Source organism: Ascaphus truei, chromosome 8 (assembly GCF_040206685.1).
Source record: "Ascaphus truei isolate aAscTru1 chromosome 8, aAscTru1.hap1, whole genome shotgun sequence".
NCBI classification, from domain to species: domain Eukaryota; kingdom Metazoa; phylum Chordata; class Amphibia; order Anura; family Ascaphidae; genus Ascaphus; species Ascaphus truei.
Genome location: NC_134490.1, coordinates 35,116,266 through 35,130,719, shown reverse-complemented (window position 1 = coordinate 35,130,719; position 14,454 = coordinate 35,116,266). Strand labels below are relative to the sequence as shown.

The window sequence follows — 14,454 nt, the reverse complement described above, 5'->3', positions numbered from 1 at the left end:
AGACATTATTACAGTGCGATGGCTCTGCACATGTCACAGACATTATTACAGTGCGATGGCTCTGCACATGTCACAGACATTATTACAGTGCGATGGCTCTGCACATGTCACAGACATTATTACAGCGCGATGGCTCTGCACATGTCACAGACATTATTACAGCGCGATGGCTCTGCACATGTCACAGACATTATTACAGCGCGATGGCTCTGCACAGGTCACAGACATTACAGTGCGATGGCTCTGCACATGTCACAGACATTATTACAGCGCGATAGCTCTGCACATGTCACAGACATTATTACATTGCGATGGCTCTGCACATGTCACAGACATTATTACAGTGCGATGGCTCTGCACAGCACACAGACATTATTACAGTGCGATGGCTCTGCACATGTCACAGACATTACAGTGCGATGGCTCTGCACAGGTCACAGACATTATTACAGTGCGATGGCTCTGCACATGTCACAGACATTATTACAGTGCGATGGCTCTGCACATGTCACAGACATTATTACAGTGCGATGGTTCTGCACATGTCACAGACATTATTACAGTGCGATGGCTCTGCAAAGCACACAGACATTATTACAGTGCGATGGCTCTGCACAGGTCACAGACATTATTACAGTGCGATGGCTCTGCACATGTCACAGACATTATTACAGTGCGATGGCTCTGCACATGTCACAGACATTATTACAGTGCGATGGCTCTGCACATGTCACAGACATTATTACAGTGCGATGGCTCTGCAAAGCACACAGACATTATTACAGTGCGATGGCTCTGCACAGCACACAGACATTATTACAGTGCGATAGCTCTGCACAGCACACAGACATTATTACAGTGCGATGGCTCTGCACATGTCACAGACATTATTACAGTGCGATGGCTCTGCACAGCACACAGACATTATTACAGTGCGATGGCTCTGCACATGTTACAGACATTATTACAGTGCGATGGCTCTGCACATGTCACAGACATTATTACAGTGCGATGGCTCTGCACATGTCACAGACATTATTACAGTGCGATGGCTCTGCACATGTCACAGACATTATTACAGTGCGATGGCTCTGCACATGTCACAGACATTATTACAGTGCGATGGCTCTGCACATGTCACAGACATTATTACAGCGCGATGGCTCTGCACATGTCACAGACATTACAGTGCGATGGCTCTGCACATGTCACAGACATTATTACAGCGCGATAGCTCTGCACATGTCACAGACATTATTACATTGCGATGGCTCTGCACAGCACACAGACATTATTACAGTGCGATGGCTCTGCACATGTCACAGACATTATTACAGTGCGATGGCTCTGCACATGTCACAGACATTATTACAGTGCGATGGCTCTGCACATGTCACAGACATTATTACAGTGCGATGGCTCTGCACAGCACACAGACATTATTACAGTGCGATGGCTCTGCACAGCACACAGACATTATTACAGTGCGATGGCTCTGCACAGCACACAGACATTATTACAGTGCGATGGCTCTGCACATGTCACAGACATTATTACAGTGCGATGGCTCTGCACATGTCACAGACATTATTACAGTGCGATGGCTCTGCAAAGCACACAGACATTATTACAGTGCGATGGCTCTGCACAGCACACAGACATTATTACAGTGCGATGGCTCTGCACAGCACACAGACATTATTACAGTGCGATCGCTCTGCACATGTCAGACATTATTACAGTGCGATGGCTCTGCACATGTCACAGACATTATTACAGTGCGATGGCTCTGCACAGCACACAGACATTATTACAGCGCGATGGCTCTGCACATGTCACAGACATTATTACAGTGCGATGGCTCTGCACATGTCACAGACATTATTACAGTGCGATGGCTCTGCACAGCACACAGACATTATTACAGTGCGATGGCTCTGCACATGTCACAGACATTATTACAGTGCGATGGCTCTGCACATGTCACAGACATTATTACAGTGCGATGGCTCTGCACAGCACACAGACATTATTACAGTGCGATGGCTCTGCACAGCACACAGACATTATTACAGTGCGATCGCTCTGCACATGTCACAGACATTATTACAGTGCGATGGCTCTGCACGTGTCACAGACATTATTACAGTGCGATGGCTCTGCACATGTGTCACAGACATTATTACAGTGCGATGGCTCTGCACAGCACACAGACATTATTACAGTGCGATGGCTCTGCACAGCACACAGACATTATTACAGTGCGATGGCTCTGCACATGTCACAGACATTATTACAGTGCGATGGCTCTGCACAGCACACAGACATTATTACAGTGCGATGGCTCTGCACAGCACACAGACATTATTACAGTGCGATGGCTCTGCACAGCACACAGACATTATTACAGTGCGATGACTCTGCACTGCGCTCCCAGTTTGTGTAACAGTTCTGTCTACTCCTCACAGCTCCAATAATCTGCCATTGCTCCTCCTGGTGGAATCCGAGTAAACTGCAGCTACCTGAATCCCACAGCCAGAAGGATGGTGTATACCAGGGGAGCGCAAACTTTTTGTGCTGCGCCCCCTTGTCACTCTGCCCCCGGCTCTCGCGCCCCCCTGCCTACCTTCATTCGCGTCAGATGACGTCACACGCCCACGCAGCGTCAAGTCACATGGTGCCACGGCGTCTATTGACGCCGCGTTGCCATGGCGACGCAACACAGACGGCTGAATCCCGGTAAGTAAACAGTTGCAGGGGCCTCACGCGATCCCCCGGCATTTAATTTAAATGCCTGGGGGAAGAGCGCGGGGCCTCTGCAACTGCCCGCGCCCCCCCAGCACAATCTCCCGCCCCCCCTGGGGGTCGCGCCCCCCACTTTGCGCACCGCTGGTGTATACAATACTTGTATTCCCAGACAGGTTGCACTCCCCATCCTGCTCTGTATCAGAAGGAACATGTCCCATGTGTAAGTTATATACCAACCCATGCCAAACTGACACACAATGGCACATCGCTGTGCCAGATAAGACATACCCAACGTGAGCTCCATGCCACCCCCAAGCCAGCCTCACGTGCACTCCCCTACCCCCCCACCAGCAAGCAGCCCTTACCCCCCCACCAGCAAGCAGCCCTTACCCCCCCACCAGCAAGCAGCCCTTACCAGGACTTGGGCTCCCCAAAGTGCAGGTAGTTGATACTGTAAAGGTCCATGTCCTCAGTGTGCCAGGCGAAGGTCGTCTTCCACATCCCGAAGTAGAGGTACGGGGTGTTCACGCCCTCAATGATTGTCCCACACTCGTGTTCCACCATGTCCAACAGGGTGTTCAACCCAGCAATGTTCCACAGGTTCACATGCTGCAATGGAAGGAAGGGGGCATCACACGAGGTGGAGGGAGTGGGGTCCTATTAGGCTGAAAGAATGGGGGTGGGCCTAATGGAGTAAAAGGGGAGAGCATGACAATTGGGGTTGGGAAGGGTAGTCTCACAAAGAGTTGAGGGAGAGGGACAGAATGGGAGGGAGGTGTAGAACTGGGGGGTGTGGGGGAGTCGAGTGTGTGTGTGTATCGGAGGTTAAAGGGGACTCACGCTGTCGTAGAGGGATCCGCTTATATCAGCTCCATATATGGGGGACATAAAGGTCAGATTCTTCCAATATTTACGCTCCAAATCATCGAAGTCCTGGTGCCGCGGGGTGCAGTATCTGCGGTGGCACACAAGACAGACGTGTCACACACAAAGGCCTAGGTGTCCCGAACACACGGGGCCCAGGTATTCGCCGCTAGCGCGCCCACTCACGAGGCCCGTGACACACACCCCCCACGCGTTCCCTGACGCGCGTGCGCACACACACACGACCCATGTGGTTCGCACGCACACACACAGGTACACACGCACACGGCCCAGGCATTACCACACACGCTCATACACACACGGAGCCCAGGCGTTCACACACACACACACACACACACACACACACACACACACACACGGCCCAGGCGTTCCCACACACGACGGGGCCCCATCACAGACACACACAGGACCAAGGTGGTTCCCGCACACATACGGGACACGTGTATATACACACACACACACAGGACCTAAGTGGTTCCCAAACACACAGGACCCAGGTGGTTCCCGTGCACGCACACAGACACACACGGACATAAGTGGTTCATACACAAACACACACAGCGCTCCCTGGCGTGTGCACGCGCACACACACACGGGATCCTGGTGGTTTCCGCACGCACACACCCGCGGAACACAGGTGGTTCGCACACGCACACACACGGCCCAGACATTCCCATGCACGCACGCACACAGTACCCAGGCATTTACACACGCACGGGACCCATGTGGTTCCCACACACACGCACGGGACCCAGGTGGTTCCAATGTGCGCACACATGATCCAGACGTTCCCACGCACGTGCGCACACACACACGGGGCAGAGGCATTTTGCAAGCGCGCACACAAACTCGGCCCAGGCATTTATATACACATACTCTCGCACACGCAGAGCCCAGGCGTTCCTACATGTGTGTGTGTGTGTGTGTGTGTGTGTGTGTGTGTGTGTGTGTGTGTGTGTGTGTGTGTGTGCGTATACACGGGTCCCAGGAGTTTAAACTCGTGCCCGGGGCTCAGGTGTTCCAACACACACATGGCCCAGACGTTCCCATACACACACGGGGCCCACGTGGTTCTCACGCACACGCAAGCACAGAACCTCGGTAGTTCCCACGCACACCCAGCACGGGGCCCACGTGGTTCTCACGCACACGCAAGCACAGAACCTCGGTAGTTCCCACGCACACCCAGCACGGGGCCCCAGTGGTTCCCACGCACACCCAGCACGGGGCCCCAGTGGTTCCCACGCACACCCAGCACGGGGGCCCCAGTGGTTCCCACGCACACCCAGCACGGGGGCCCCAGTGGTTCCCACAGACACGCAAGCACGGGGCCCCAGTGGTTCCCACAGACACGCAAGCACGGGGCCCCAGTGGTTCCCACGGACACGCAAGCACGGGGCCCCAGTGGTTCCCACGGACACGCAAGCACGGGACCCCAGTGGTTCCCACGCACACCCAGCACGGGGGCCCCAGTGGTTCCCACAGACACGCAAGCACGGGGCCCCAGTGGTTCCCACAGACACGCAAGCACGGGGCCCCAGTGGTTCCCACGGACACGCAAGCACGGGACCCCAGTGGCTCCCACGGACACGCAAGCACGGGGCCCCAGTGGTTCCCACGGACACGCAAGCACGGGACCCCAGTGGTTCCCACGGACACGCAAGCACGGGGCCCCAGTGGTTCCCACAGACACGCAAGCACGGGACCCCAGTGGCTCCCACGGACACGCAAGCACGGGACCCCAGTGGTTCCCACAGACACGCAAGCACGGGGCCCCAGTGGTTCCCACGGACACGCAAGCACGGGGCCCCAGTGGTTCCCACAGACACGCAAGCAGGGGGCCCCAGTGTTTCCCACGGACACGCAAGCACGGGGCCCCAGTGGTTCCCACGGACACGCAAGCACGGGGCCCCAGTGGTTCCCACGGACACGCAAGCACGGGGCCCCAGTGGTTCCCACAGACACACAAGCACGGGACCCCAGTGGCTCCCACGGACACGCAAGCACGGGACCCCAGTGGTTCCCACGGACACGCAAGCACGGGACCCCAGTGGTTCCCACAGACACGCAAGCACGGGGCCCCAGTGGTTCCCACGGACACGCAAGCACGGGGCCCCAGTGGTTCCCACAGACACGCAAGCACGGGGCCCCAGTGGTTCCCACGGACACGCAAGCACGGGGCCCCAGTGGTTCCCACGGACACGCAAGCACGGGGCCCCAGTGGTTCCCACGGACACGCAAGCACGGGGCCCCAGTGGCTCCCACGGACACGCAAGCACGGGGCCCCAGTGGTTCCCACGGACACGCAAGCACGGGGCCCCAGTGGTTCCCACGGACACGCAAGCACGGGGCCCCAGTGGTTCCCACGGACACGCAAGCACGGGACCCCAGTGGTTCCCACGGACACGCAAGCACGGGGCCCCAGTGGTTCCCACGGACACGCAAGCACGGGGCCCCAGTGGTTCCCACGGACACGCAAGCACGGGGCCCCAGTGGTTCCAATGCACACGCACTCACAGCAGATGTTCCCCTGCACGCACGTGCACACGGGGCCAAGACATTCGCAAGCGCACACACACTCGGCCCAGACGTTCCCATACACACACACCCCCAGGCATATGTATATGTGTATGTATGTATATGTGTGTGTATGTATGTATATGTGTGTGTGTGTGTATGTATGTATGTATGTATGTATGAATGAATGAATGAATGAATGTATATATATATATACACATACACAGTGGTTGACAAATCACCAAAAAATCTACTCGCCACCTAGTACCAAACGTGTGCTGCTTGGGCCAATATTTACTCGGCCGGGGGTTAAATCCACTCACCCGGGGCGAGCAAATGTATAGGTTTGTCGAACACTATATATATATATATATATATAAATAATCAAAAAATAAATAGATGATACCGTTCTGTGGCTAACGAAATGCTTTTATTTGTGCGAGCTTTCGAGATACACTGATCTCTTCTTCCAGTGATGTTACATGGATAAAGCAAGCAAGGGTTTTACTTAAAAACAGTTTACCTAGGAATATATCTGTGACTGAAACCAGATAACACAACCATTGACATACACTCCCACACACCTTTTGTAAAGCGATGTATACACTGTGTGCTCTTTATAAATTTATATATACATACACACTCACACATCACTAACATTCAGGGACTATTTAACACCTCAAGTCATAAATCGCATACTGCACAGGGGGGAGGGGTAGGCTTCATTCACAGATATATTCCTAGGTAAACTGTTTTTAAGTAAAACCCTTGCTTGCTTTATCCATGTAACATCACTGGAAGAAGAGATCAGTGAATCTCGAAAGCTCACACAAATAGAAGCATTTCGTTAGCCACAGAACGGTATCATCTATTCGTTTTTGAGATATATACATATATAGATATAACGCACTGTTTTAGCCATAGATTCCTGTGTATATCAGTATTGCTGACCTGAGGAAGAGAGGAGAACTCTTGAAAGCTTGTCCTATGACACAAATTGTTAGTCCAAAAAAAAGATATCACCTAATACTGAAGTACTCATTTATTCTGCCCAGCCCAGACGTTCCCATGCATGCACGCACACGGGGCCGAGGCATTTGAAGCTCGCGCACACACTCGGCCCAGACGTGCACACACTCGGCCCAGACGTGCACACACACGGGGCCCAGGCGTTCACTCTCTCACACACACACGGGGCCCAGGCGTTCCTACATGTGTGTGCACGGGTCCCAGGAGTTCCCACGCGTACCCGGGGATCAGGTGTTCCAACACACATGGCCCAGACATTCCCAAGCACACACACAGGGCCCAGACATTCCCTAGCACACACACAGGGCCCAGGCGTTTTGGCGCGCGCGCACACACATAAACGGGACCCAGGTGGTTCCCACACGCGCGCGCACACACACACACACACAGGTGGTTCGCGCGCACATGGGATTCAGGTGGTTCACGCATGCACACATAAGGGATTCAGGTGGTTCTAACGTACGTGCGTACACACATACACAAGGCCAAGACCAAGACATGCCCATGCATGCACATACACACGCCACAGGTGGTTCGCACGCACACATAAGGGATCCAGGTGGGTCTAACGTACGTGCGTACACACATACACAAGACATCCCCATGCATGCACATACACACGCCCCAGGTGGTTCCAACGTGCGCACGCACAAACAAACGGCCCATGCATGCACGCACACGGGGCCAAGGAATTTGCAAGCGCACACACGGGTCCCAGGCGTTCACTCTCTTGCACACGCACACATGGGTCCCAGGAGTTCCCAAGCAAGCCCGGGGCTCAGGTGTTCCAACACACACATGGCCCAGACGATCCCATGCACACACAGGGCCCAGGGGGTTTGCGCGCGCACCTACACGGGACACAGGTGGTTCTAACGAGCGCGCACACACACGACCCACACACGACCCAGGTGGTTCCAACGTGCGCGCACACACACACTCAAGGCCCAGACATTCCCACACACACACACACACACACGACCCAGGTGGTTCCAAACCGATGGTTCCCACGCACAGGCAGCACGGGACACAGGACACAGGTGGAACACACACAGTGTGCGCGCGCATTGGTTCCAATGTGCGCGCGCACACACACGGCCCAGATGTTCCCATACACACATGCGCGCACGCACGCACGCAGGCACGCACACACACACGGGCCAAGGCATTTGCAAGCGCACACACCCAGTTGGTCCCCGCACACACACACACTGGGTCCGGGTGTTCACAGGCAGGCAAGTGCACCCACACACACGATGCCTAGAGGTTCCTGCACACGGGGGCCCAGTGCACGGCATTTCCACTTCCCACAGACCCCTTGAGATCCAGGTGTCGCACCCCACTCATTCCCACACCCACAGACACAGGGGGCCCTGCGCGTCGCCACTTCCCACAGACACAGGGGGCCCTGCGCGTCGCCACTTCCCACAGACACAGGGGGCCCTGCGCGTCGCCACTTCCCACAGACACAGGGGGCCCTGCGCGTCGCCACTTCCCACAGACACAGGGGGCCCTGCGCGTCGCCACTTCCCACAGACACAGGGGGCCCTGCGCGTCGCCACTTCCCACAGACACAGGGGGCCCTGAGTGTCGCCACCTCCCACAGACACATGGGTAGGATGCTCACTGCTGGCCGCTCATACAAAACAGCTACTGCTGCTGACAAATACTGTACACTTTGCCAAAAGAGAAAGGCACACCAGTCTTGCATGAATTTAAATATTGTTTTATTGAACAAATCAACATTTCGATATACTGTTACCCCTTCATCCTGTTATACCGCCACCTGTCTGGCCACCACCTTTTACACACCAACCCCCGCCCTACATCCATACTCGCACACAATCCAAACCCTTACACAGCCTCTCCTACCACACATACCCTTGTCCACCACCATCACTTTCACAAGTCCCAACCAACACACCCTGACCCCACATCTTACTCACTTGTCGCTGTTTGCCAGCCTCCGGTACGCTCCCACAGTCATGGGTTTCTTCTGAATGTTGTACTGAGTGAAGAGGCCAGACTGACCGGTCACCACCTGCTGAATGGGGGATGGAATCACCATCTCATCCAGGTCATCATACCTGCCGCGGGGACGCCACTCCTTGGGAGGAATAACCTGCAAGGGGACAGAGTTAGCATCCAGTGACTGACTGACACACACACACATTGAGGAAAGAGGAGGGGTCTCAGGGCAGCAGAGGGCGAGAGGCGCCACGGGCTATGTGTGCCAGGCGCGGCTGGCGAGAGACGAGAGGTGGGCGACCGAGATGGGGCGAGACGAGGACGGCGGGCGAGAGCGAGCATGGTTGGTGAGACAGGGCGAGCTAGAGCGAACGGTGAGACAAAAAGCCCAGCCGGCGAGTGACCGGCATGCATAAAAGCCGCTACATAGATAGCACGCGAATGCACCTGGAGAGAATTTCAAACCGTAGCATATATAATAAAGTTTTACCACACACGCCATATAAGTGACATCTGAGTCCTATAGCAGAATCCAGTGTCATAATATATAGATTTGCGGGGGTGCGAGTGCCTCACCTTGGCGAGGCCGGCACGGTGCGCTCCCTGAGACTCGATGTACACTATGTACTTCCCGAAGTCCTGGAATTCCTCCATGGTGGGTCGGAAAGTCATGATCTTACAGCTGGGATTCAGCGGGGGATAGGCCTCCGACCCCATGATGTGTGCCGGTCACCGCCTCACCCGAGAAGGAATCTGCAGAAGGGGAGAGCAGCAGGGAGCTTTACTGCAGCACTACACCTCCCCACCCACAGGCACACAGTGCGGGGTGTATGAAGAGCCTCAGAGCATCACTGTATTGTGTCACCTCCACAGCACGACACGCACCTGCCGAAACCCCACACACATTACATCACCAAAGCATCATAACATGAATAACTTTAATTACATCAATACAGCAGCATGGACCCCGGTCACCACTAAATTACCCATGAATCACCCAAACAAAAATACTCTCACTACTATTGGTGACAACAATGGCCATACTTGTAGTTTGGTGCAAGAAACTACAATAAAAAAAATTTTTAAAACCCAGGGGGTTCACTAGAGCTACGAGCAGCGCTATTAGATCCGCCGGACTCCCTGGATCTTTAAAACCTGTAAATTACAGTTGTGCACCAGTGACAGGAACCCACACACAGGGATCAAACGCCAGTGACAGGAGCACGCACACACAGGGGTCACACGCCAGTGACGGGAACACGCACACACAGGGGTCACACGCCAGTGACGGGAACACGCACACACAGGGGTCACACGCCAGTGACGGGAACACGCACACACAGGGGTCACTCGCCAGTGACGGGAACACGCACACACAGGGGTCACACGCCAGTGACGGGAACACGCACACACAGGGGCCACACGCCAGTGACGGGAACACGCACACACAGGGGCCACACGCCAGTGACGGGAACACGCACACACAGGGGCCACACGCCAGTGACGGGAACACGCACACACAGGGGTCACACGCCAGTGACGGAAACACGCACACACAGGGATCACACGCCAGTGACAGGAGAACGCATCTGGGAGTTACGCGACAGTGACAGGAACACGCACACACAGGAATCACACGTCAGTGACAGGAACACGCACCAGTGACACGAGGTACGCATCTGGGAGTTACGCGCCAGTGACAGGAACACGCACACACACAGGGATCACACACTAGTGATGGGAACACGCACAAACAGGGATCACACACTAGTGATGGGAACACGCACACACAGGGATCACACGCAAGTGACAGGAACACGCACACACAGGGATCACACGCAAGTGACAGGAGCACGCATCCGGGGGCCACGCACCTAGGGGGTTACAGTCACACGTCAATGACATAACCACACAGGGATCACAGTAAAGTGTTAGCGTGCAGCTAATCCTTATTGGTATCTGCAACAGTGAAACTGAAACCAAAAGTGACAGGAGCAGCGTTAGAGGAACAATACACCCAGGACGTCAAAGAGAGCGAAAGAAGGGGAGATAAAGAGGGAGTGCGAGGAAAAGGAGGAGAGCGAGGGAGGAGTGAGGAGAAGCGAGTCACACTGCAGAGTGAAGCTTCAACCAGTCTGATACCACTGATGTTCATACAGATTGGGAGGGGGGGGTGATAAACATATACAGGGGCTTCATACTATATGGGTTACCACATCTTCAGTCACTCAACCTTTTATTCACACATTGCTGTGCATAACTATATATAGCTTTTCACTGCTTCCCAGCCCTATATGGCTCAGAAGGGGTTAATCAGGCCACATGAGTATTTTACAAAAGCAATAAGACACGATTTGCAGACCTCACAAGTCTCTTTTTTACATCCTGTGTGTGATTTACTGAGCCTGTTCACGGCCATGGAGGGTCTGTACAGCTCAAGAAGCATTTATTCCATAAAAGGGCAACTTTTAGTTTTCGCAGCATCTAAATAAGCAATTTTAAGGGTGAGCCGGTCTTGCTACAACCCATTACTTTGTATGGTGAGAAAGATGCACCATTCACATGCCATCTCATTCCTAAACTAATGGAGAAAGCAGTGAGGTCATACAGCAAGAAACTCATGGTCATAAGAGGGCTCACGAATATCGTCACTTCCTGTAATACAGTGGTCTCTCCCACACTACAAGTTTCACCCTGCAGAAAATTAGGTGTACGTGGACTTCACCAAATATGGCTGGATTGTCTACAGAACCTGCCCTGTTCATGTGTATCTGGGGCACTTGATGGGGTATTTCAGGTTAAAATTCCTCTCCTAACCACATCATCTATTGCCCCAACTCCTGCATATGGATGTATTCCAAGTTTACAGACTAAGCCTTCAACTGGAAAAGGATTAAGTAACGCTTCGTAAATGCAGGTCTCGGTCACTACTGATGGTCTGGTCAAGGATACATGACCCAGTTTAATCACCACACACTGTTCAACCTGACCTCATCAGAAGCAATGGAATAAAAAGAATCTGACCCAAAGGCTTCACACACCGAGTTACCTAGCAGAAGTAGTTACTAAACCACAAACCACAACCTGACACCTCAAAGAACTTCCGCTTTATAAATAAGAGGAACTTGTTGCTAATTGGTACCCAGCAAATAAAAATACCACTTGAGAGCACAGTCGCTTGTCTCAGACAGATCTGCAACCCTGCCTTTCCCATTGTCCACTAGCATACAATGCTTCCACTGAAATCAGGGATTCTGGGTAATGACATGCAAATAAGGACACAATGCTTCTTATCCCTTTTAAACATGGACAACCCCTATAAGAATATGCCTGTGGTATTACACAGCTTATCAGCACAGCCTGGGTTAGAGACGTGCATAGCCAGTAACCCTACTCACAGACAGCGACTTTGACCTTTTGGGTCTCATCAGTGGCTGGTTATACTGACTCTGCAGTGTGAAGCTGGGATCGGTTTCAACCACACATTAAAGAAGTTAATTTGTGAAATGCAGAGAATACGAGTATAATATTAACAACGTGCTGCGTCTGCTTGGTAAAATAGGCACAGTTTCAATAACTCATTAACTCCCACACATTGCCGGCATGCAGATATATAGATCTGCTGGGAGCATTAATGTTGCAGGTTATTTTGCATTATACATCTTTTTCAGCTGTCTGAAAAGGTTTCACTGGAAAGAGCAAACCAATTACCTCCTATCCCCAAATCAGATCACTCGCTCGTTAACCACTCAGAGCCTGCAATGTCTGTTCACCCCGTCTATACCCGCGTACCCTGTATAAAGCCACATCTGTCTGAACCGTCTCTAATGTACTTGCTAACTGCATATTCCTCCCAGAGAAAGGATTTTAAATTGATAAGGGGTCTTTGTTGTTTCCTCAGACACACCAACATTAAAAAGAATGACTTCCTCTGTATTTCATTTATTCTTCACTTTCTGTACAACTAGTAAACAGGAGTAAGTTTTCTCACAAACCTGCATCTAAAAACACTATGCTTATTTTTATGGACAATGAATCTCTGACCCAGAACTATAATAAAAGTGGCAAGAGAGAACAGTACGGACAGGTAATATAGAGAGATCTGTAACAGAAGGCAGATCTTTTTGATACAGTTGGTAGTTTTAACCTGAATTATTATCGTGAAACCACGTGGCCCAGTGAGCTGACACAGCAACACCCCTTAGGAAACAGCACATATACTGTAAACATAAATATCCATAGACAGATTCACACGGCTCGAATTGTATGCAGATTGTGTTCCAGTACACACAAACCCTATACAACCATAGACAATATACCCCATTATCAGAGCCACATCCTGCACATACACACGTATACAAAATATACAGGGCTTGTCATAATAAAATTAACATTAGGAAAAGTATATATATATATATATATATTATGACACATGAATTACTTCTGTGAAGCACTATGAACATGGATATGAGAGACAAAGACACACACATATATATACATATATATACATATATATATATATATATATATATATATATATATATATATACATACATACATACATACATATATATTACACACACACATTTATTGTCCAACTATCATATGTGCACTACCATTTAGCATTTCTTTGTAGTGGCGTGTATGTGTATATATACATACATACACCGTTTATATGTACACACAGGAGAACATACATTAATATATACACTGCACAAATGCATATTGAGGGTGGGCACATTTACGGATTCGAAATTTGTGCCAAGACCGGCTCATCCTAGGAATATATGAAAAGAGTGTGTGTGTGTGTGTGTGTGTGTGTGTGTGTGTGTGTGTGTGTGTGTGTATGTATATATACACACACACTAATAACCCCTCTCCTCGGGGGGGGGGGGTGATATAATAACATCACCTCCTGGGAAGATTATGATGTAAATGTATCTCTCTCCCCCCTCCGGTGTCTCCGTGCTCCGCTCCTTACCCGCCCTAGGCCCGGACCCGCCGCTCTCCTCGGCCCGTGTTTGCTTCCTCCTCTGACAGGCCGCAGCTCCCGACACAATCCCCGCAGCCCACCCCTCCGACGCGCTGATTAGCCGGTGAGACTGCCGGCACGCACAGAGCCGCGCCACGATTGGACAGAGGTAGGAAGAACGGCCATCTCCAAACCCCGCCTTCTATCTAGTGCTCAACAATGTAGCACGTTGCTACTGGCTGCAGACCACACGCGCCCGCCTCTTAACTCAAGCGCCGGGTTTGATTCGTCGATAATCTGTGACGCAAGGTTGGGACGATTGCCGTGGCGTGGAC

The 14,454-nt window shown here is 52.1% G+C and overlaps 1 protein-coding gene across 1 annotated transcript; it reads right to left on the bottom strand.

Moving 5' to 3' along the window:
- Nucleotides 1-3,159: 3,159 nt before the first annotated feature.
- On the bottom strand, nt 3,160-14,332 carry KDM4B (lysine demethylase 4B). Its single transcript, XM_075611397.1, has 5 exons — nt 14,129-14,332; nt 9,724-9,900; nt 9,126-9,301; nt 3,589-3,703; nt 3,160-3,357 (listed from the first exon to the last, which is right to left on the bottom strand). Exons 2-5 carry the CDS (start codon nt 9,862-9,864, stop codon nt 3,160-3,162), a joined length of 630 nt encoding a protein of 209 aa, XP_075467512.1. The 5' UTR covers nt 9,865-9,900; nt 14,129-14,332.
- Between the last annotated feature and the right edge of the window lie 122 nt (nt 14,333-14,454).

What these genes read in the sequence shown, in the direction of transcription:
- KDM4B (XM_075611397.1), bottom strand. Translation starts at nt 9,864, where the DNA reads ATGGGGTCGGAGGCCTATCCCCCGCTGAATCCCAGCTGTAAGATCATG. An exon ending in ACCGTGCCGGCCTCGCCAAG is followed by an intron (nt 9,302 to 9,723) that starts GTGAGGCACTCG and finishes GTCCCCTTGCAG; the next exon opens with GTTATTCCTCCCAAGGAGTG. An exon ending in AGGCTGGCAAACAGCGACAA is followed by an intron (nt 3,704 to 9,125) that starts GTGAGTAAGATG and finishes GTGCCACCGCAG; the next exon opens with ATACTGCACCCCGCGGCACC.